The 21,495-nt window shown below is 33.1% G+C and overlaps 1 protein-coding gene across 1 annotated transcript; it reads right to left on the bottom strand.

The window, feature by feature from the left end:
* Window positions 1–2,314: 2,314 nt before the first annotated feature.
* On the bottom strand, window positions 2,315–21,007 carry LOC113401922 (glucose dehydrogenase [FAD, quinone]-like). The gene is made up of 4 exons (XM_026642000.2): window positions 20,361–21,007; window positions 4,773–4,930; window positions 3,893–4,007; window positions 2,315–3,648 (listed from the first exon to the last, which is right to left on the bottom strand). Exons 1-4 carry the CDS (start codon window positions 20,973–20,975, stop codon window positions 2,323–2,325), a joined length of 2,214 nt encoding a protein of 737 aa, XP_026497785.2. The 5' UTR covers window positions 20,976–21,007; the 3' UTR covers window positions 2,315–2,322.
* Window positions 21,008–21,495: the final 488 nt, after the last annotated feature.

The following is a 21,495-nucleotide window of genomic DNA, read 5'->3' on the forward strand; positions in this document are numbered from 1 at the left end:
TATATTTTATTCAATATTTTGTTAAAAAAACTTTCATTTGATCCGGACACTCATTTTGTACTATAGATTAATTTTATAATTTAGCAAAAAAGGGCGGTGTAATCGCCCTTTTTTGCTCACCCAACACTCGTTACGAGGATTGCATCGCTTTACTTTTAGTTTATTTTTATGGCAACACTAAACAAAGGCCCGAGTTTAATTGTTAATGATAATTTAAGTATATATATGCTTTATGTATTTTTAAATTTGATAAATCAGTTCACTGAATTTCATTGCTTATTAATATTATATAATCGATACATCTGTTATTTCTGACGACTGACCTAACTTACTAAAACAACTTTTGTCGAGATGACGATGATGGTAAGAAAGTCAAAAGTCAAAAGGCATTATTATCCGATAGGTTATTTTTTATAGTCTAGTTAGCGGAAGGCTAAACGGACCACCTGATGGAAAATGGTCACAACATTGTGATTCAGTGACGCAGTTAGTATTAAACATCCTTACATTGCCAACGCTCAACCAACCTTGGAAGCTTAGATGTTATGTCCTTGTGCTTTTAGTAACACTTGTTTTAGTTACCCTTCAAACCGCAACATGACAACACTCAGTATTGCTGCTTGGCGGTAGAACATTTCATGACTGGGTGGTGCCAACCCTAACGGGATTACATAGAGTCCTAATACTAAATAAAGGTTTAAATACAAGTAACCTTTATCATTATTTATTTATATAAGTTGGTAAACTGACTAGTGGATATGTCGATACCTGATCGTAAGTAGTCACCATCACACTATTGAAAGTTGCTCCATAAGTTATGTTAACCACTTAAATTACCAAGGCCTGTCTCTAGTTAAATTGGCTTACTCAACCTTCAAACACAAAATTACTTAGTATTTCCATATGGGGGAAGAGTATATGATGCGGATCCTAGTTTAAGGTGAATCTTTCCTCACGTCGCCAATGCGCCACCTACGTCGAGAACTATGATATTATGTCAAATATTGCTATTGTCAATTTCTCTTCACTAACTCTATGGATCCTTGGTGTGCGTTCTGATTGACGAAATACTGTTCCGACGTGCACGTAACAAATACTCGAAATATTTGAACCTGAGTCACCTGCGTCCTAACTGCGAGCATTTTTATTATTCTGGTGGATCCGCGTTTGCAGCACGCTCTTTCTTAGGATGCACGTTTAAAAAACATAACATATTAAGGTATATTTTTAGTGTAGGTTTGTATATACTTTTAATACTGTTATTTAAAAAAACAAGGACTGTAGTTAGATCACTGATGTTTATATAATTTGTGATAATTAATTTTTAACTTTATTTGTAATTATTATTGTACTCGTTACGTTCTCATTTTACAAAATATTTGAACGAATTTTTACGAGCTGACACAGATTTAAGTCAAATTAGGTCAACACTTTTGTTACATGTTTCATAATTTAATTAATTTTATTTAAGCCCCTGTAGTATTTCACTGCCATATTTCAAAACCTAGTAACAGACTATTTTTGACATATTCTATGTTTCAAATAATATGTAATAAATGTTTTAGTTTTGTTTACTTAAAAAGAATTGCTAACTAATATGATATGTTTTAATAGGTTTTCAAATCGACCAAGCGTTGTAATATAAACATTAATTTAATTTATTTTACGTAACAAATGTATTGATGTGTGCACATGAGCTAAAACTATTTAATTTCTTGTTATGTGATATTATTTATTATATCACATAACAAGAAGCAAATTGTCATCGTATACCAGTTTTTTGAAAATAATAAGAACGCACTACTATGAAAATAAAAAGTCGAAACATTTATTTTAAAAAATCATTGTATAATATTTTTATGCTGTAATGAAGGTTTGTCATCATTGTTTTTTATTATAAAAATCCCATGGTGACTTAATTATAACAATTAAAATATAGACAAGACACAAATATAAAAAAAAATCTTTAATTGGATTCCTTAAGAAAAATGTGGAACACATGTTAACATGTTATAGTAACGTGTCCTGATATTTGACCTTAAATTACCTTTCCAGAAAGGTATAGTCCATGGTTTGTAGTTTTATAAGAAATAGGTTGCCATAACAACGACGTTTCTTAAATAGTTACGTTACATTAGTTATGTTACAATAGCACATATACATACTTCTTACTCGTCATGTGTCTCAAACAATCATGTTCTTCTTTATTTAACATATTTAAATAAAGAAGAACATGATTGTTTGTTAATATACTTCTTAAATATTTGTTTAAACTTAGATTATTTACAATATTTCTACGTTTATATTTTATTAGTTTCTTAATTACGATAACCACTCTCTTTTGATTATGTCTGATGCTTTTTCTGCTATCATGATCGTTGGTGCGTTCGTGTTACCCCTAATTATAACAGGCATAATAGATGAGTCAATTACTCTCAATTTTTTAATACCGTAAACACGTAATTTCGGATCAACAACTGCATCTGTATCCCATTCAGGGCCCATTTTACATGTGCCAACTGGATGATATATCGTGCCAGTATATTCTATAAGCAAACATGCGAAATAGTCATATGTCCCCCAAATATAATCTGTACAGCTTTGTACTGGTATTTTAACAAAACTTGCACCACTGTGCTTGAACGCATCTGTATCTTCTAAACTAACAGCGTACCGCAAACCTTCTACTAATACATCTAAGTCCTCTTTTACCGTGAAAAATCTTGGATATATTAATGGTGGTCCAAAAATTGGATCTGTATGATTCAATAGAATAAATCCTCTACTTTTTGGTACAAGTAAGAGAGGTCTAGCTGCAAGACCATTATAGAAAGATAGAGGCAGTATGTTCGTTGCTATGTATGTTGTGGGATCTGAATAAAATTCTTCAACGTTTCTTGCGTCAAAGTGGAATTGGATGTCTGGTACGTTTTCATATTCATATTTCGTTCTGATGAAGGCGATACCGTTTAAAGTACTAGTTGTTGCCAAGGGTCCATGCTTTTTAGGATGTTGTTGTTGGTATTTATAAACCTCATTTAATAATTCATGCTCACTTACTAAAGTTGAAGTTTTGTTTGATAGAGATATAGTCAAGGCTTCAGTGGTTACATGGTCTTGCAAATTTTGACCTACATTCAAATCAGATAGTACAGGTATATTTAAACTTTCTAGGTGGTGCTTAGGACCGATACCCGACAACATAAGTATTTTTGGGGAATTTATTGCTCCACTACTGAGAATAACTTCCTTTTTAGCATACACATTATGCTCGATACCATCTTTGATATAATTTACTCCATGAGCAGTTTTTGTATGAGGATCTATTATAATTTTAGTAACAAATGCATTTACTTCGATATGTAAATTAGGTCTGACATTTCGTATTGGTTTGATAAATGCAATATTTGTTGATACTCGTCGTCCATCTTTAGAAGTAGATAGTCCTATATCAGTTCCGATATTATCTTCTCTAGTTAAATCTCGTATTGGTAAACCTTTTTCTTTAAAGGCTTCAACTAACATAATTGTATTTACATCGACATACGAGAATCTTTCAACGTTTAAGGGACCACCAACTGAATGATAATATTTATCATGAGATTCTATATCTCTATTATTTTCAGACTTTTTGAAGTATGGTAAGACCTGCAAAAAGAAATAAAATTATAAAGCTATACATTTTGTCCAAAGTAGCTGAATTTTAATGCGTTTTAATGTATTGCAAAGAGATAAGTGAATCGTCGTCGATAAATAGCAATGTTTTGATAAACATGAATAACACTTATATTTCATTTACTCTTCATAGGAAACTAGGTAATTGTACATTGTTATAAGTTGTTATGTTTAACCATAAGAAGAAATGCGATTTGATTAGTAAATTAAATATTACCTCTCGATAACTCCATCCATGATTGCCGAGTTCTGCCCAGTTGTCATAGTCACGTTTGTTTCCTCTCATATACACTAAGTAGTTGACTGCACTGGATCCTCCCATAGTCTTGCCTCTGTAAAACATATTTTAAAATGGTAATACTAATATTTACAAAATTGTCTTAGTTATATTTTTATCGTACTAATATACAAAACTCGCTGTTTTCTTTGTCTGTCTGTCCAAATCTATATACTTTTTTTTATGGCCAACAATTACATTGTTGTAATTTTAATTATATAATATATAATTTTAATACGATCAATTTGATTGCAAAGTTGTGATATCGTAAGATATATATTATCTACACAGATTTAGTTGCAAGGGCTAGAACATTGTTTCGTTAAAATCGAATAAGCTTTCTAGACAAACTCAGATTCCATGATAACTATCGCATTTCACAAGTTAACGTTTATGAGCACACATTGCTACTGATATCTTAAAAAATATGTCTACTTCCGTTAATTTTCCAACTATTATATTTAAGTATTCACTTGTCATCTAGTCCCGTTATCCCTTTCATGAATTCTGTATAGTTTACGGCTTAAGAAAAGCCATTACTCGACCGCTGAGTTGTAGCAATCCTGAACTCGTGATTTATCTTCACCGACCCTATCCCTAATGGGCCCTTTTCGTTACTATGAAAAGGTGCAAATATATTTGGCTTAAACACAGTCCTTAAAAGGCGTTTTGTAAAATTTGCGTATTCGTTATTTTTTCTTTTTTACAACGTATTCGTAGGTAACGAGATTATGTTATATGGTCACATGCCCTTTTATATATATATATATATATGATTGTTAATTATGAGATACAGTTAAGTCACAACGGAATATATTACCTTGTCCAGGCGCATGTTTGATCTCTGATGGATCTGCAAGTTAGTTTTTCTGGCTGTGTCCTGTAATTCCAGTCGATACTAGATCTTCCAAGAACGGAGGGAAATGCAGGCACCATTGTTACATCTGGCTCTTCAGGTCCTGCTTCTATTAGAAGCACCTGTAACAATTAAAATGTATTATGTAGATATTATTTTTAATGTAGCCAATATTTTCAATATAGCACATATCTGCATTCTGGATAAATAATTAGGTATGTTATATTTTTCTTCGAGTGAAGTTACCATTTAATAAAACGTAATAAATAAATAATAATTTGAATTATATTTATATTCGTTAAATAAACATGCTAATCATTCAAAATATTTCTATAGAATTTTGGCTGTTACTATATTATGAAAATGTGTAGCCGTCTATTTGGCGGTTTGGGTAAGTTCAGCATGTTTCATTTTCTGTATTAGAGGTACACAAACATAACGCAGATATCAGAAAGTTTCTCTGTAACTGAAAACATAAAAATTATGAAGAATTATTTTTGTGCTAAAAATACCCAGTTATTAGTTCATACTTGTAGATATCTTAATTAAATTGTATACAATATTATCAATGAGTTACTTTTACCGGTTCTTCTTAGGTCTTTTTCGAACCGGTGTTTTATTTTGAGTATCGATAAGCATAAAGTTGAATAATAAGTTGTAAATTTTGTATCTGAGCCGAAATCCTCTGTTGTTAAGTAAATCTTAACGTAAATCGTAAATCTTAACCAATAATTGCGAGTTTAAGTTCAAGCAAGCGCCTCCAAATTATCATGAGTTTAATTTGTCTTTATAATAATTGGAATTATTGAAATATTTATATTCGTATTCATATATATTTTTAGTAAGCTCCAAGCTTTCTTCTCAAAAGGGAGAGGAGGCCTTAGGCCAGCAATGGGACGTTTAGAGGTTGTTTCTTTGCTTTTTTAAATATTCTTTATTTTCTAATCGTAAAGACATTTTTCTACAGCACTGGTAGACGGACGGTTAAATGGGCCAAATGATGATAAATGGTCACCACAGTACCTAGACCATTGGTTCCGTACCATTTCTTACAACACAAATGCGACACTAACCTTGGGAACTGATATGTTAAATCCCTTGCACCTCTGGTTACACTAACTCATTTACCCTTCAGACTCCATCAACAATACAAAGTGTTAAGTTGCTTAATGGTAGATTATCTGATACATCACTAAGTAAATTATTTTCTCTTAAAATTAGAACATTAGGGTTATATTGTACGAGTACATCGTACAATATAAGCCAAATAATTTATACGTAACTCGTGAAATACGAATATTATCAAAAAATATTTTTAAATACGGAACAAAAAGTACCAGTAACAATTAACATGAAAAATGAGTGCTCCAAACTGTAAACGAAAAGTTTGATTGAGTCTGAACTATTAAAATTGAATGAATTGCTGGAGCGGGCGTGAGATACAAAATTAAATTTGCTACTCTCGAAACCTCCCTTAGAGTATATTATTTTCGTTGTAAACCTAACGTTTTTGAAGCCCAATATTTAAAACGTATTTTATTATAGTGATGTAACATATTTGAAAAACATTGATAGATTTTACGTCAGGCGCACACAATTGCGACCTGGAGTTAAAAAGACCAGAGTACATTATTTATTAAAATGTAAACCAGATTGTAAATGCCAAATATATATTACATTTTAAATTAGCAGCCTGTAAATTTCCCACTGCTGGGCTAAGGCCTCCTCTCCCTTTGAGGAGAAAGTTTGGAGCATATTCCACCACGCTGGGTGGTGGAATCACGAAACAGATTTTTTTCTGTGGAATACACATGTGGCAGAATTTCGTCGAAATTAGACACATGCAGGTTCCCTCACGATGTTTTCCTTCACCCCCGAGTACGAGATGAATTATAAACACAACTTAAGCACATGAAAATTCAGTGGTGCCTGCCTGGGTTTGAACCCGAAATCATCGGTTAAGATGCACGCGTTCTAACCACTAGGCCATCTCGGCTCTTTATTTTATCATTCACTATTAATATATAATCTTATATACGCTATTTTCTGGATAGGGCTATGTGCAAGTCAGTTAGGGTAAAACTTCATGTAAAACACTTTTTCTACAGCTAAACAGCCCTACATAGTATTGTTGTGGTTCGGTTTAATGGGTAAGCACTGGTGTGATTACAGACACAAGGGACGTAACCATTTAGTTCTGAGGATTTGTGGTACATTGGTGTGTAAGGTATGGTTAAATTGGTAGTCTATTTGTCAGTCAGTGGGTAAGCGGAAAATGGTTATTATATAACAATAATAATGAACTAAAATTAATAATTAATAAATACTAGGACTCCATTCAGTCTGTTAATGTTTGTTAGTTTGAAATGTATGTACTCTTCTTATAACCAAAACCTGTTATCAAACCATACCATCGAAAAATATCGTAACTTGTGAAATTCACCGAGTAACAGTGTATGACTTCGTTTAAATTTTATTCTATGTATACCATTTCCAACAGTGCTATCATGATTTCATGTGTTTTATGATTATAGCATCTGTTATGGTAACGTTACGTGTTTTACACGTGTTACGTGTATTTTTACGTGTATTTTATATATATTTTAACGGTCTACGAAAGTTATGAGAACATTGACAAAGGTATTGTATTCGATAGCGGAGAGTAAAAAATTTATTTAAAAATTTTACGTCTTCATTTCCTTTAAAATGAAAGTATTTTTTTTTATAAAATCGTTTGTCCTGACTGACTGTGAATGCACAGCCGAATTGAGTCTTAAAAGTTTAAATTTGAAGCAAAGGCTTATTTTATGATGTCCTAAAAATTGTTATGAATATATCAAAATTGTCTGAACCTCATCGTCTTTGTATAATTATAATATAAAACGAGAATGACATAATATGCAAATAGCACAATATGGAGCAATAATGCTTTCGGAAGAACATGTATAAAGGAGTGTAACTTATACTATATAATACTTTTAAGGATGTGTAATATATATGTATATATACTGCTTACTGGTGGGTTTAGGAGTTTATTCCACTATATTGCTTCAATGTGGGTTACACATGTAGCAGGTTTTCTCATGATGTTTTCTAATTTGTATTTACAATCTTCGGTTAAGATTCACGTGTTCTTACCACTCAGCTTGGAACTCTTTGGTTATCTTATGATAAAGCATTTATATTTATTCTGTTGACTCCTTATCAATTATTATAGCAAAATGTAGATATGTGTTCTGCTATTATTTTTTATCGATTGAGTTATTCTGTTAGAATATACTCGTCCCTGCAGGGCACTATCGTGAAATGTAGGAAAATGATTTTTAGTATCTTCAAAATGTAGGGTATCATCAATAGATTCGGTAATTGGTGACTAATTTTGATACTCTTTTTTTTGCGATTGGTTACGTCTCCTCCCATTATATTATGGAAAAAGAAAAACAATAAGAGTCGAGCAAATTTTTTGCTTTATTATAATGTTCTTTGTATATTTCTAAATATGCCGATTGTGTATCGATTTAATAGGGTCCGTAAGCGCAAGGGTTTACCTATATTTAATATTAAAAAATATAACCGTCACGAGACGCTTGGCAGAATATATGGATCATTTGTAATTAAATAAAATCGGGTAATAAATATACATTACATTTACATTAACAGCCTGTAAATTTCCCACTGCTGGGCTAAGGCCTCCTCTCCCTTTGAGTAGAAAGTTTGGAGCATAGTGTGCTCCAATGCGGGTTGGTGGAATACATATGTGGCTGAATTTCGTTGAAATTAGACAGATCAGCTTTCCATACGATGTTTTCCTTCACCGCCGAGCTCGAGATGAATTATAAACACACATTAAGCACATGGATATTCAGTGGTACTTGCCTGGGTTTGAACCCGAAATCATCGGTTCAGATGTACGCGTTCTAACCCTTGGGCCATCTCGACTCTTACTGGGCCATCTCGGCATAAAATTTTGTAAGTCGAAGCAAGATAGGCTTATTACTTGCTGTGGTAAATGCTTGGATATTATTTTAGAATGATTACTTCAACAGGCACGAACAACAAACGAATGTATAGGCTAACACATTTAACTATTTAAACGTGTGTTATAGAAAGTTTTGCATTTCCCAACAAACCTAATCTAAACGAATTGCAAACTAACTGTACTTGAAAAATAAACATCAAAATATGTTTGATAAAAAAGTTCCGTTATTGAAAAACTATCTTGAAAGTACAATATGTTCGAATTGAAAATATGGAAATACCTGAATGAATGTAGTTTCTGTATTTTTTTTTTTAATAAAAGTTAATAAAATTAGTTTTACTAGTGCTCTGTATAGGCTTGTCCACCATCGAATAATGATGGCTATACACGGCAACAAGATATCATAATGAGTTATCTGTGCAGTACGTTTGCACAGTTTCTTCGAACGCGTGTATGTTATTTTATTTGCACAGTTGATGGGCGGTAATTGCATGTTCTATTCGATAAATCATCATCGATTGGGTTTGCATAGTTTTACTGTAGCGTCTGGCTGGATGGCTCAGTTTATGAAAGACTGTATGCGCCACGCCTCGTGCGCAGCGTGATATTTGCGAAAAACATATAGTTAGCACAAATACCGATTCTAAACTAATGTCATGAGCGGTTTACTTACTATTTTTATTAGAAAAATAAAAGTATTCTTCTTTATATAATAATTTTGTAAATAAACGTATATGTAGTATACGCACTGCGTTCACATAAGGGAGTCGAGGACAATGACGGAGAAGAGGCATGACGTCACAAGTGTCATCGGTTGCCGTCACGGTATACGAGTCGGTATAAAAAACAAACACCTAACCTAACCTAACCTGATATTCAAATCACGAATAGTAATGCATCTTTCTTATTGGTTTAACTTATATAGATTTTAATTACAACATTTATTTTTATAATTTTTTTTATGCCCCGTTTCTTATACAAATATGTTATAAAATAAATTATGTCTAGCACTTCATCAAACTTAAAACTATAAACACTATAGAACACTATGGAACAGCGGACCCTGCCCTGTCGCGAATCAGGATGAGCACAGCCTCAGCGATGGTTTTGTTCTGCTGGTGTATTGCCATTTTTAAGCTGTGCTCCAAGATGGTTTTGGCTGAAACCCCGACCGCTCGGCTGATGAAGTGTTTATATATACGTATTATGCATTTAATAAAGTACGTATACTTAAATAAAGATCATATTACAATGTACACAAATTCTATGCAATCGTTCTATGTTTGTGCCTTCAATATTAAGTTAAGAAAACCATCGGATACAACAAAACAGGCGATTGTGTAGTCGTTTAATTTAAAAACGGCAAAAAAGTTTATTCAAGGTCTCCACGGAATATTACAATGAATTAAGTAAGTGACGTAACTAAAACTCGGTTACCTTAATTATAAACGAATAAACGAGTTTCTGTTCCACGACAATAGATGGCGTTACTAAAGCGAAATTCGTACGTGACTAATTGTCAATCGTCTTTCGTAACGATTTGAACCCAATATATTTATTTGTAATTTTTATACAAATACAATAGTTCGCTTTCATGTTATGTTCTGCAATACTTGCGGTATTGCTCGCTTTTAAATTTGGTAAGATAGGAATTAAGGGTAACTAGCCTAAACTACACTGTTTTACAGTTTTATACGCTTTCAATATGGATGCCATCCGTTCTCCGTCCTTAACGATCTAGGGTTGATTTTTATATCCTACCTAGCAAGCCCTAGTAGACTTTTTACCCCGGTAAGATATCTTGACTAGGAAGACATACATAATATCTGCCAGCTTTCATTATATTCGGCTAATGGGTCTTGAAGTCTACATAAATACATAATCAGCCTGTAAATTTCCCACTGCTGGGCTAAGGCCTCCTCTCCCGTTGAGGAGAAGGTATGGAGCATATTCCACCACGCTGCTCCAATGCGGGTTGGTGGAATACACATGTGGCAGAATTTCGTTGAAATTAGACACATGCAGGTTTCCTCACGATGTTTTCCTTCACCGCCGAGCACGAGATGAATTATAAACACAAATTAAGCACATGAAAATTCAGTGGTGCCAGCCTGGGTTTGAACCCGAAATCATCGGTTAAGATGCACGCGTTCTAACCACTGGGCCATTCATTTTTAACACGCTTATATTAGCTTTACTTTGTAACTATGAATGTAAGAAAATCTTGGAATCTTAATTTGACCCACTTCCCGGTCTTCGATTAGGATGAAATTTTGCACACGCTCTGAGTTCTGATGACAATACATGACTAGCTAAGAAACGTCATTATAAATCCAATATGGTGGCCTCCCCAAGATGGCCGACTGTCTGTTTGAAATCTACCCCCATGATATGGATAATAAATGAAAGCGTTTGCTGTCAGGAATACGAAAAAAACAGTCACGTGACGTCACGTTTTTTGTTTTTTAAACTATTTTATTATATATAAGATGAATTGATTATCTAATACAGAAATTATTGTGCAAATGGTTCTGGATCATGAGATTAACAGGTATACCACAAATCGTACTATAACATAATCAGTTCCGATACATATTATAAACAGACACTTATAAAATTCCGGTGTATAATTCCTTTTACTTATGGGGTAACCTGGATAGTTCTCACTTATGTTTCTAACTTATTATGGTAAGTAACAATGTTGCCATCATAAATATTTATTTATTTTAATTTTCTGTCTCATTTTTTTTATATTCTTAAAAAAATATTTTTAAGATAAACACACATAAACGTCCTCAATTCTCAATCTCAAAGTAAGTCTCATTGGTTAAAAATTATCTTAGGATAAAATCTTAACATTACACGTAAGAAGTTGGGATGAACTAGTAAATATTGGACAACATCGCATACATTACTCTGATCCCAATGTAAGTAGCTAAAGCACTCGTGTTATGGAAAATCAGAAGTAACGACGGTACCACAAACACCCAGACCCGAGGCAACATAGAAAACTAATGAACTTTTTCTACATCGACTCGGCCGGGAATCGAACCCGGGACCTCGAGCGGCGTACCCATGAAAACCGGTGTACACACTACTCGACCACGGAGGTCGTAAAAACTAGTAGTATTAAATATTATCGAATGTGTCACTAGGCAATACTTGCATATATGAAAAAATATAAAGCTGTTTTATGGGTTATTATCACGCGAACGGAGTTGCGTTATACTGTTATTTATACAATTAACAAATTAATTTTATCAATATAAAAGCCGGAAGTAAATTTTCGTGTAGTACGTTGTACCTAATTTAATCAGGACTACTAAAGGCAAATAAAAAACTTGGCTATTGTGTTGACACGATATCACTGAGATCTATTTTTTTTAAGACATATACAATGGCTCTGTGACTGAAATATTAACCATTCCTTACATCTTGGGAACTAAGATGCTATGTCCCTTGTGCCTGTAGTTATACGGACTCACTCAGCTTTCAAATCGGAACGCAACAATGCTGAGTACCTACTGCTGTTTGGCGGCAGAATATCCGATGTACCTGTGGTCTGTTGTCTGTATGTGGTACCTACTCATGACGGGCTTGCACAAAGCCCTACCAACAAGTATCGTATATATGATAGTAAGTATCTATGATATTAATTAAAGATTGTTTATAGTGTATACTGTACCAGAGTTATTATCGTTTGGGATATATCAATATAATTCTTGGATTCTTTATTGGGAAAGACTACGTGGGGTCTTATTTTTGGAATGAAGTTTTTTACACGACTTACAGTAGAGTGAACTGGTAGAAATCCTCACGTAAGCAAAAACCGTTATGACCTTTTCAGGTGACCTTTCCGTTTTTTCTCTGTCTCTTTCTAATATAAACGTTTTTGAATAACGTTATTTAAGCTTATCGTTTTACTCACACGAGATTTTTAATAACAATTTATTTTCTTGTTGTGTCTCTGTCTCTAACTTTGTTATTTTATTATAAAGATGTCATTTATGCATCTACGTAATTTTTTCAAAGCTTTAAATTTAAATATTACTTTTAAAAGTTTCATATTAAATTTGAAAGTAACACAGCGTTGGCGTCTATTGCTTAATTTAATTTAGAATTTTGAAAATGTGATCGTAAACATTTTTTTCATTACATTAATGTCTGAAACATTCCGTTTTAAATTATTACAACTGAAATGAAGTAAAATAATATCCAAAAACTTGTTGGATATGAACAGATAGATAACCATTTTGTTTTTAACTTTGACCTTGAAAATTAAATTATGGGTACTTTGCCTATCATATGATTATTGGTTATCAGTGCGTCGGAATACATACGTATACCAAAAAACAGATCAATCGGAGATATTGGATTTTTAAATAACCCTGCAGTCTATTAAGTTAACCACTTGTCAATAAGCTCCCCCTCCCCAGACTCATCACTAATGAGTACGGCAGCACGAGGAACAGCGCTCTAGTTAACCACTAGAAGGAGGCAGTTGGATGGAAAGGGTGTTGAGTATATAGTAGCCAAAAATACTGCAATTTGTGCGTGGTTTTTCTTACAACAGCCTTGCACCGTAACGAAATAAATATATTGCATATTTTTCAACATCCATTTGTGCATGTAATTCGCAATCAACAAGTTTGGACAACCATTCTAATAACGAGATACAGTGTCCGCTCTGTTCACGAGATTTTTTATAACTCCAAACAAAAAACAATCTATGAGTACTGACTTCGTACGGAAAACGAAAATGGATTTTATACAATTCTATTTTTTTTTTCGAATGAAATATATACATTTGCCAATCCAATAAATATTACGTATTAAATTTATCATATCCGTCTTATCGAAATTGAAGTTTTCGCATGAATCCGGAAGAAATGCATTACAATTATTCAAGTAAGGTAAGTAGGTAATTTTTCAAGGGTTAGGGGTGTGAGGGGTTGGTCGTAACGTGTTAGACATAAATAGTTCACGCTTGCTTCATACCAAATATAATCGAATTCGATTCAGTGGATTGGCCGTGAAAGAGCAACTGGCAGACAGATGGACAGTGTTACTTTCGTATTCATTTTTTTAGGTCCACCTGATAAGTGGTTATGGTCCACAGATAATGGCGCCGCAGGAAATATTAACTATTCCTTACATTGCCAATATTACATCAGCGACCTTGAGAACTAAGATGTTGATGTACGATGAGAGGGTGGTACCCAGGCTTGCACAAAATCCTATCACTAAATTATTAGTAGAAGTATACGGTGTTATTGAATATAAAAGTTTTATGAGAATATGTTTAATATCTATAGAAGCATTTAGGACACATATAAGATTAATTGATAAATATGTTGATCAATTTTTAACGATTTCGATACCGAATAGTAACGAAATAGTAAAAACGATTGTACACGTTCTGTTTTGCACTAATTTTGCAAGTTATTGTATGACGCTTTGACGAAATGTCATGCACGTTTCTAAAGTCACAAAATCATATAAAATTAACGATTATTGTTGGTCTGTATTGAAGATTCGTTTGGGTGTTTGGATGCTGGAATGGAAACCCAACTCATTATTCTTTCGTGCCAATACTATGGACTGTGTTTCATTTGATGATAAGCCAGTATCTTATGAAACGCTAAGGAATTATTAATATTTCTTTATATATTATATTGTTCGTTTGCATTTTTACAGTAAATAAAGGAAGGTGTTGCCAATACGCCAACAATCTTGAGATCCTGTCTGTGATGATACTGATTCACTTACCCCTTTAACCGGAAAATATTAACACTAATAATTGTTGTTTGCGTTAGAATACGTGATGACTGGATTCCCGAGACGGATTTGCTCCAATCTCTACCACCAATGGCAAAAAAAAAATTACAATTGCGTTAATATAATAAAACTGGAGTGTCTGTTTGTAATATTAAAATAGCAGCTTTTTACTAAATGCACATGTATGTATTCCCAGTACATATACTAAAATATCTTTTTTTTTTTAATTTTGTCTGTCTGTCTGTTCGTTCAGGCTAATATCTGGAACGGCTGGACCGATTTTAACGGGACTTTCACTAACTGATGTAATAAGGAGTAGCTTAAGGCTACAACAATAACTTTTTTTGTTAAATTCAAACGCGTTCGAAGTCGCGGGCACAGCTATATATAAACTTATATCTGGTCAGTTAGCTTAAACATTCGATAGAGAACTATCTCTTAGTTTCAAAGTTCGTCAAGTTGGCTTGAGTTGGGCTAAACATAGATGCCAATGTTTTACTTGTTGTTTATGTACTTTGCGTAACTATATGATCTATTTAACAATAATATATACGTACTTATTACAAAGTATATATTATATTCAATATTACAATAATTTTAGTATGAGATTATTACTTTAAGCAATTGACACGATGTTATATACATGACAAGTAATAAAGTAAAGTAACAGCATGTATTTTCCCATTGCTGGGCTAAGGCTTCCTTTGAAGGGAAGGTTTGGATCTTATTTCAACACGCTGCTCCAATGCGGGTTGGTGCATACACATGTGGCAGAATTTCGTTGAAATTAGACCCATACAGGTTTTATCACGATGTTTTCATTCACCGCCGAACACGAGATGAATTATAAATACAAATTAAGCACATTAAAATTCAGTGGTGCTTCCTTAGGTTTGAACCTACAATCATCTAACCACTGTACCTGTATATTATATTTAGTGTACAACTGTATACTACAGATTATATTTCAGAAAAAATAATAAGAATCAATTACGACCATAATTCCGTACCTATATATACCATGAAAAGCATTTCAGGGCAAGCACGACCTTCAGTAATGAAGTACACGAAGAAGAAGAAGAGATAATACTATAGCTTTAAATTTATCAAGGAGCAAATTTCATAACATTATGACATTGTTTTTATATACTTAGAGCGGCAAAGTTACAATCAACCACTAGTTTGTATATCTTAAAACGTTCTCTATTAAGATAGTATTACCAGACGAGAAACAGCGCCAAGAACTAACAACAGAAAACGATTGTGAAAGTTTTTCGCTTTGGGATTCGCTGTCATTGTTTTAGTTTTGCCATCGATGTATAGCGCTGGATGCAGCATTGTTACTTTAATCATAAAATGTAGAGACGCCATTTGTATATTCACACACACACACATATATTTGATAAAATACAGAGCTTACCATTCATGTTTGTGTGAATTAATTTGGATATTATTTGGTTTTTGTTTTGATTAAGATTTTTTAATTTTAAGTTGTATCTTTTTTCGTATACATAACTTATATTAGTTTTGGAAGGACGAAGAAGCTTGATACAGGTTATCTATACTGAAAGGTTTAAATCTTGAACAACAGCCAGTAAACAATAAATCACTATAATAAATATAAAATAAAGTAAGACTAGTTTAATAAAAATAAATATGGTGTCACTTCTAGTATTAACATATCGAGTTTATTATCATTGAAAAGTTTTTGCAAAGGAAATACTAATTTAAGGAGTTTGAACAAACCGTCGTTGCATAGGCTTTATTTCATAATCGTTTTTCAAATTGTTTAATGTTTATTTATAGGACTTAATATTTTAGAATCAGTCTTAAAAACCCACTGCTTGGATAAGACTTCCACTTCTTTTTGAGGAGAAATTTGGATTCCCTCACGCTGCTCCGATACGGCTTCGATACGACCAACAGTGCCATTCTGTAAGATTTCACTTTGTATCTCACTTGTGAAATGTTGACAATTGACTTACAGTGATACGCCATTTTGATACGTGTATCCTACAAATTTTATAATTTTTATAGTCAATGTCACTATCACATTCTGACACATCATAATCGTGTTCGGCGGTGATATTCGATTTTCTTGTTACAGAATACAGCTGACAATTTAATATGAAATATTATGTTTATATAGTTATAATATATACATCGCAGTATGATACTTGTACTGGTGTTATAATAATAATATCTCCCTTTGAGGAGAAGATTTGGAGCGTATTACACTACGCTGCTCCAATGTGGGTTGGTGGAATACACATGTGGCAGAATTTCGTTGAAATTAGAAACATGCAGGTTTCCTCACGATGTTTTCCTTCGCCGCCGAGCACGAGATGAATTATAAACACAAAATAAGCACACGAAAATTCAGCGGTGCTTGTCTGGGTTTGAACCTGAAATCATCGATTAAGATGCACGCGTTCTAACCACTGGGCCATATCGGCTCATAAGATAAGATTATTAATAAAAAAATATTTGTGTTCCGTTCATAGTTTATTTTTTTTTGTTTCGGCGGAGGATTAATCTGCCATCTAATGCTAAATGGTTGATACTGCTCATAGACATTGGTGCTGTAATATTCCTGTCATCACCAATGTGCCACTAATCTTGGGAACTACGATGTTAGGTCCCATACCCTACCCTCAATAATGCGTTTACAATCTGTTGTTAAAATAAATACTTTTATAGTCTTTAAAATTTGCGTTTTTTTTTTCAGGTAATATTCCTATAAAGATGAACTTAAGAAATGAAAATTTTAATACAAACTTGGAGCTAAATTGTTACATACGCTTCTGAGTCAAATGTACTTATATAAATAAGTTTATATAAGTACATTTGACTTCATTGAAATAGGTAATTATTATAATAGAACAACATTATACTTTCTTTGCATTATTATAATCATTGCTTATTAGGTATTCATAGTGACTATAAATGGAATAATAAACTTAGAACACCCAGTTTCCGTCTTCGTAATGTCTAAATATCAATAGAAGCATTGTGTATGCGATTCTATAATAAAATTGGGCACTTCTTGTACAATTGTTTATCAAATTTAATATTAACAGTGATATTTCAAAAATCATATACAGCAGAACCTCGATTTTCCGAAACCTGAGTTATCCGAACGTTGGCGCGTTGCAGATGTTCGTCAATTAAGAATCAACGATTTTATATAAAAAAAAACATAGAATTTGTATTAATTTTTTTAGGTGTTTTATAAAAAAAAAAATGTTGTTTTTGTTTGATTTTGTCCCATATTTCGATTATATGAACTAGTTCGGATTATTTGATTTGATATGATTTCGGATTATCCGAACTAGTCTCAGTCCCAATTAGTTCGGATAATCGAGGTTCTACTGTATGATAAAATGTTGTGGAAACGAATTATATCAATTTTAAAGCAGTACTATCTATTGGTGCGCTTTGAGGTTAAAACCGTCGTAGTCGTATTCCGTGATAGCAAACGGCTTGAGGTTAAAACCGTCGTAGTCGTATTCCGTGATAGCAAACGGCTTGAGGTTCTCTTATGCAGTCTTAACCCCCTTATTAATTATAATATACGCTTTCAATAGACCCGTGATGTCCTCATTTTCGTCTTGTAAATATTTATTCGATTGACGATATCTATAATTGTACAATGACCGTATAGATGAGAGTGTTAGACATAGGACACATACGAAATAATATCATAGAAAAACAAAATGTTGTTATTAATATATTATTTTGCGTATATAATACAGTTTCCTTGTCTAGCTTCTGCGTTTTAGTCGTTTTTTTTCCGGCTAGTTAATATTGGATAAAAGTATAAATAAATCGAGGAATTAACATGACTAACAGTTTTTATCGGCTATTCAAGGTCACTCATTTTTTGTAGTCGAAGGGACTGATTCAATACTTTCGACTTATAAAGTATATGTGTCCCCTTTCAAATGCGTAACATTTTTAAGTGAGTATTTTATCATTATATTCTATCACATGGAATATTAGTTCTAATGATGATCTGACGAAATTCGTTTACAGTGGCCTTTTCAATAGAGATTAGAGAATCTCTACTGCGTAGAAGATTATATTGCTCAAGTATCGAAACTATCTTAATATTAAAAATGCGAAAGTTTTGGATGAATGTATGTTTATAATGCACACCAGGATGGCTGAACGTATCGGAAGGAAATTTGGCACTGAGATATATTGTAGTCTGCATACCCGGAAAAATTGTACCTAACGTCTGCATTCCTCCCTCCTGCTACTTCCCGCTAAGAAAGACTGCACTATATATTTTTTTACGCTACAGATCTGGTGGGTTAGCAACCCGACACTTTCAAAAGGACTTAGGGCAGGATTAATTAGTGTTCACACTGCAATTTACCAAACTTTAGGATGCTTGTCAGAATTTCTTGGTAGAAAGTTCCTATGACTTTTGCTGACCTTATTTGGGGTTTGTACTTATTAACAGCATTTCATACTAGACTACCGGGAACTCATAGTATTCAATAATAATAACCATATTAACCTCATTAAAGTAGCTTACCATTGTTATAACGATCGTATGTTACTTAAGATCTTAGTATTTATCGGATAAAAAAACGGTATTCGCTCTCACACTAAAGGAACAGACACACTCACGCTTACGTTTAAATTCTATCATAGCTATGTATTTAATATGTAATTTACACTTGATTAGAAGCGGGGATGTAATTAATTATTACGTCATGATATTAGCTTCACTGCTAAGGTCACAACATTGCTAAAATTATGTTCTATATTTGCTTGGGGTTCTTTAACGGTCTTGCCATTGCCTGTCAATTCTCTTTGTATTATTATTTTTTATTTTTATATTAAAAAGAGTTAAGCGAATTGGAATGGTAGTAGGGCTTTGTGCAAGCCCGCCTGGGGAGAAATCATATATTCAACCGCCAAACATCAATACTTTGTATAACTGTTCGGTTTGAAGTATGAGTGAGCCAATGTACATGGTGCATAATCACTTAGTTCTCGAGTTTGGTGGCCCATTACAGATGATTACTTACATCTCCAATGGGCCTATTTGCTCGTTTGCCAAACTATTTAATAAAAAAAAAAAAAAAAACAGTAAATAAGAGAGTAGGCTTGTAAATGTCATATTGTTCGAATTTTTCTAATTTTATTTAAATAATAATGTCAAAATAAATTATATACGGAATAACTGGTGCCGCTATCCCAATGATTAGTTGCTTGAGATGCTGGCAAACACTCTTAGTGCATGTAAATGAAATACTTACCATACCATACCATAAAACGTGTATGTTGTAATACATGCATATAACTGAATTAATTTACGCATCGCACGTCACTAAGGCTCACAATCGGATCATTTTTTTCCGACGTCTTCAACAATTATGGTTATATTTTAGCGAAGTTTCACAATGAATTATGCATCTAAACCTTCATCATGAATCATTTTGTCCATTGGTGAAAGGCGTATGAAAATGTTCGGTAGGTTTTGAGTTTATCGCTTTCAGACAGACAGAAGCGGGGACTTTGTTTTATTTCTAGTGATCGGAAAGAACAATTAAACGCTTCTGCTTCGCTTTAACACGCTAGTGGAATAAACCCCTATAATTATATCATATAGTTTTAGCACCAATGATGCAACAACTTTTTTATTTTTAAATGATTATATACATAAAAAATGGTATTTACGTTACTTTTATATTATAAAGTAAAGCTATACTGTTTAAATTGAATAATTATTATCTTTTTATAATTTTTTGTTTACACGTAACATAAAATATATTATTTACCTTCCATTTCTTTACTTCTGACAGACGATTTGCTAGAACACATCCAGCGGAACCAGCTCCAATGATAATGAAATCATATTCTTCGGGCTGTCTCTTCTCTCTTGATCTTCTTTCTCTCTTAGTTCTTATTGACTCCATTTTTGACTTCGTTTCAACCTGTGCTGGCATTGCTCCAGCAGTAATTAAATCATCAAATGAATTTTTCAAAAAATCGAAGTCGAAAATTGGTAACTTAGATTTGAATTTGGAATAGTCATTTTTAAAACCGTTATAACTAGGTTGGCTGTACGGGTTATAAGATTTTGATTGGTAACTCTTTCCTTGATACGATGATATTGGATGAAATGTTTCAAAATTGAAATTAGATTTATAGGCTTGTAAAGGATAATCATAGGTTGACCCTATGGAACTTTCTGGAAATGATGGGTGACTTTGTGGATGCAAATATCTTTGGTATGGATTTTCCTTAAGTTCCGGTACACTATATGATACACCGCCAAATAATTGAGTAACGAGAGTCAAAAACATGAAGCCTGTTCCCGAACATTGTGTTAGAGGTGCTTGCTGTTCAGGACAAATACTGCTGATATCAGCAGGCCGCCAAACTGTCTCCATTGTACCACGAAACTATCACTTCACTGATTTAAAAAGAAATATTTCATGATATTAAATATATTAGACTTAAGTCTTTGTGTTTCTCGCGTGAACGCTAAGAATAAAATGATTGCAGTGTAGTTAGTGAAAGAGGTGGGTGCTTACTATGTACTTGAAATGTTTTATACAATGGTTTTTAGTGCAATTCGGTCATGTCTTTCGAAATGATTATTAAGAAAACTGACGCTTATCAAAGACGTTTTTTTTTAATTTAATTTAACAAAGCATATGATGACATATATTTGAAGAAAATTACCAATCAAATAAATAAATAAATAAATATCGGACAACATCACATACATTACTCTGATCCCAATGTAAGTAGCTAAAGCATTTGTGTTATGGACATCAGAAGGAACGACGGTACCACAAATACCCAGACCCAAGACAACAGAAAACTAATGAAGTTTTTCTACATCGACTCGACCAGGAATCGAACCCGGGACCTCGGAGTGGCGTACCTATGAAAACCGGTGTACCC

This window comes from Vanessa tameamea, chromosome 23, assembly GCF_037043105.1.
Source record: "Vanessa tameamea isolate UH-Manoa-2023 chromosome 23, ilVanTame1 primary haplotype, whole genome shotgun sequence".
In the NCBI taxonomy this organism is placed as follows: domain Eukaryota; kingdom Metazoa; phylum Arthropoda; class Insecta; order Lepidoptera; family Nymphalidae; genus Vanessa; species Vanessa tameamea.

Bases quoted from the DNA above. Each gene is read 5' to 3' on its own strand.
- LOC113401922 (XM_026642000.2), bottom strand. From the start codon at position 20,975: ATGGAGACAGTTTGGCGGCCTGCTGATATCAGCAGTATTTGTCCTGAA. The intron at 4,931-20,360 runs GTAAATAATATA...TAATTGTTACAG, and splicing joins CAGAAGTAAAGAAATGGAAG to GTGCTTCTAATAGAAGCAGG. The intron at 3,649-3,892 runs GTAATATTTAAT...TTCTTTTTGCAG, and splicing joins ATGGATGGAGTTATCGAGAG to GTCTTACCATACTTCAAAAA.